Source organism: Lottia gigantea, assembly GCF_000327385.1.
Source record: "Lottia gigantea unplaced genomic scaffold LOTGIsca_14011, whole genome shotgun sequence".
In the NCBI taxonomy this organism is placed as follows: domain Eukaryota; kingdom Metazoa; phylum Mollusca; class Gastropoda; family Lottiidae; genus Lottia; species Lottia gigantea.
In genome coordinates, this window is record NW_008707622.1 from 1 (window position 1) to 1,157 (window position 1,157).

At 34.7% G+C, this 1,157-nt stretch overlaps 1 protein-coding gene across 1 annotated transcript; it reads right to left on the reverse strand.

Annotated features, from left to right (window-relative positions):
- Positions 1-219: 219 nt before the first annotated feature.
- On the reverse strand, positions 220-672 carry LOTGIDRAFT_148903 (hypothetical protein; the record flags this gene model as incomplete). The annotated part of the gene is made up of 1 exon (XM_009049901.1): positions 220-672. One exon carries the CDS (start codon positions 670-672, stop codon positions 220-222), a length of 453 nt encoding a protein of 150 aa, XP_009048149.1.
- Positions 673-1,157: the final 485 nt, after the last annotated feature.

Sequence of the window (1,157 nt, forward strand, 5' to 3'; positions counted from 1 at the left end):
AATGTCTTATTTATGAATATTCCTTATTTCTGCTCTGATACAATGTCTGAAGAATGTCCTATGAGAGTGTAAAAATTTTAACAGACAATTCACTAACGAATCAAACAAAAGGTAACATACAATGTATAGGTGATATATCATTAGGCATATAGCTAGCAATTGAAGCATTTGCAAATAACACAAAATTACAATGGTAATCTAATCTCACTGTTGTATAGATTAAGACCTAGTCATCATCATTTTGACAAATTCTTCATAATTCACTTGTCCATCACCATCCAGGTCAGCCTCTCGGATCATCTCATCTACTTCTTCGTCTGTTAATTTTTCGCCTAAATTTGTCATAACATGTCGTAATTCAGCAGCACTGATAAATCCATTACCATCTTTATCAAAAACACGGAATGCTTCACGAATTTCCTCGTCGTTATCACCATCTTTTACTTTTGAAGACATCATGGTTAAAAATTCAGGAAAATCTATGGTTCCATTACCGTCAGCATCGACTTCGTTTATCATATCTTGTAATTCAGCTTCAGTTGGATTTTGACCAAGTGATCTCATGACTGTACCCAATTCTTTTGTAGTAATTGTACCATCACCATCCTTGTCAAATAAACTGAAAGCTTCTTTAAATTCAGCGATTTGTTCTTCAGTAAGTTGATCAGCCATTGTGTTAGTTTGTGATGTTCTACAAATGTTTGTGTTTATCTATCAGGACTATTTTGGTGATTTAGAGTTTGATCTGTAAATTATAGGTAACCTACCTAAACTAAACTACCTTGACAACACTGTGTGCCATGGTCACGGAATAGAAACAAATGTCAATGGGATTATCCTTTCATTCATAACTATATCATTAACTTAAGTAGCTTAAAAGCATAATACAATAATTATTTGTAATAATTGTTACGTCATTTGTAAACAGATGGCGCTGTGCTTGTGGACTCGATACAGTGTTTCGAAGCTGAATCAAGATTTGAAAGTGTTTGAAAAACTGTTGTTGTAACGACCTCCGTTGAAACACGGGTGAAGATAGTCTGCAAACTTTCAGAAATGATGGTCGGCGTTGCTAAAATAGATGATTTTGTTCCCAATGACGTAACCTCTAATGTTGGTTCGATACACATTGTTGGCGATTCAAACCGGGTAACAGT